At 45.1% G+C, this 455-nt stretch overlaps 1 protein-coding gene across 20 annotated transcripts in view; it reads right to left on the bottom strand.

The window, feature by feature from the left end:
- Positions 1-455, bottom strand: part of LOC102674118 (heterogeneous nuclear ribonucleoprotein Q) — a 25,788-nt gene that overhangs the window by 3,227 nt on the left and 22,106 nt on the right. For 10 of the 20 annotated variants that reach the window (XM_006611722.2, XM_006611734.2, XM_006611735.2 and 7 more), the window contains one exon: positions 236-401. The exons of 3 other annotated variants lie outside the window; for them this stretch is intronic. In XM_006611722.2, coding sequence (XP_006611785.1) covers positions 236-401 — 166 coding nt within the window. The remainder of the gene's footprint in view (positions 1-235; positions 402-455) is intronic. 7 more of the 20 variants (XM_006611733.2, XM_006611736.2, XM_006611727.2 and 4 more) reach the window with 1 other exon arrangement.

Here is a 455-nt window from a genome sequence, read left to right as displayed (position 1 = left end):
ATGAAATCTTTTTTTTTTTTTTTGCAAGAAATAAAAAAAAAAAAGAAAAAAAAGAGAAAGCAGAGCAGAGAAAATAAAAGGTGTGAAAAGTGAGTAGAGAAACACTAGTGGGGTGGTAGTGTGTGTGTATACTGGGGATAAGCAGATGCAAAAGTGAAAAAAGTGTAAAAGAGAAAAAAGAGTAGCGTATGAAAATAATGTTAAAAGATGATTGATTTATTGTGGAGATACAGACCATCCTCACCTGGTAAACTTCCCTTGGCGCGGACCCCCCCACGAGCGGACAGCCGCTGGACCCCACGAGCCCCTGAAGTTGCGGGGTTGCGTCCCCCCCTGACTGGCCCACGGACTTGGGGGCCACCGACTCGGCCACGCGGCACTACTCCACGGCCACGTCCAGCCTGACCAAATAACACAACACCCAATCGTTACCCTATATGATATTTATTAAATTC

Source organism: Apis dorsata, unplaced genomic scaffold (genome assembly GCF_000469605.1).
Source record: "Apis dorsata unplaced genomic scaffold, Apis dorsata 1.3 scaffold_92, whole genome shotgun sequence".
NCBI lineage: Eukaryota > Metazoa > Arthropoda > Insecta > Hymenoptera > Apidae > Apis > Apis dorsata.
The sequence above is the reverse complement of the archived record's forward strand: the minus strand, read 5'-3'. Positions and strand labels throughout refer to the sequence as shown.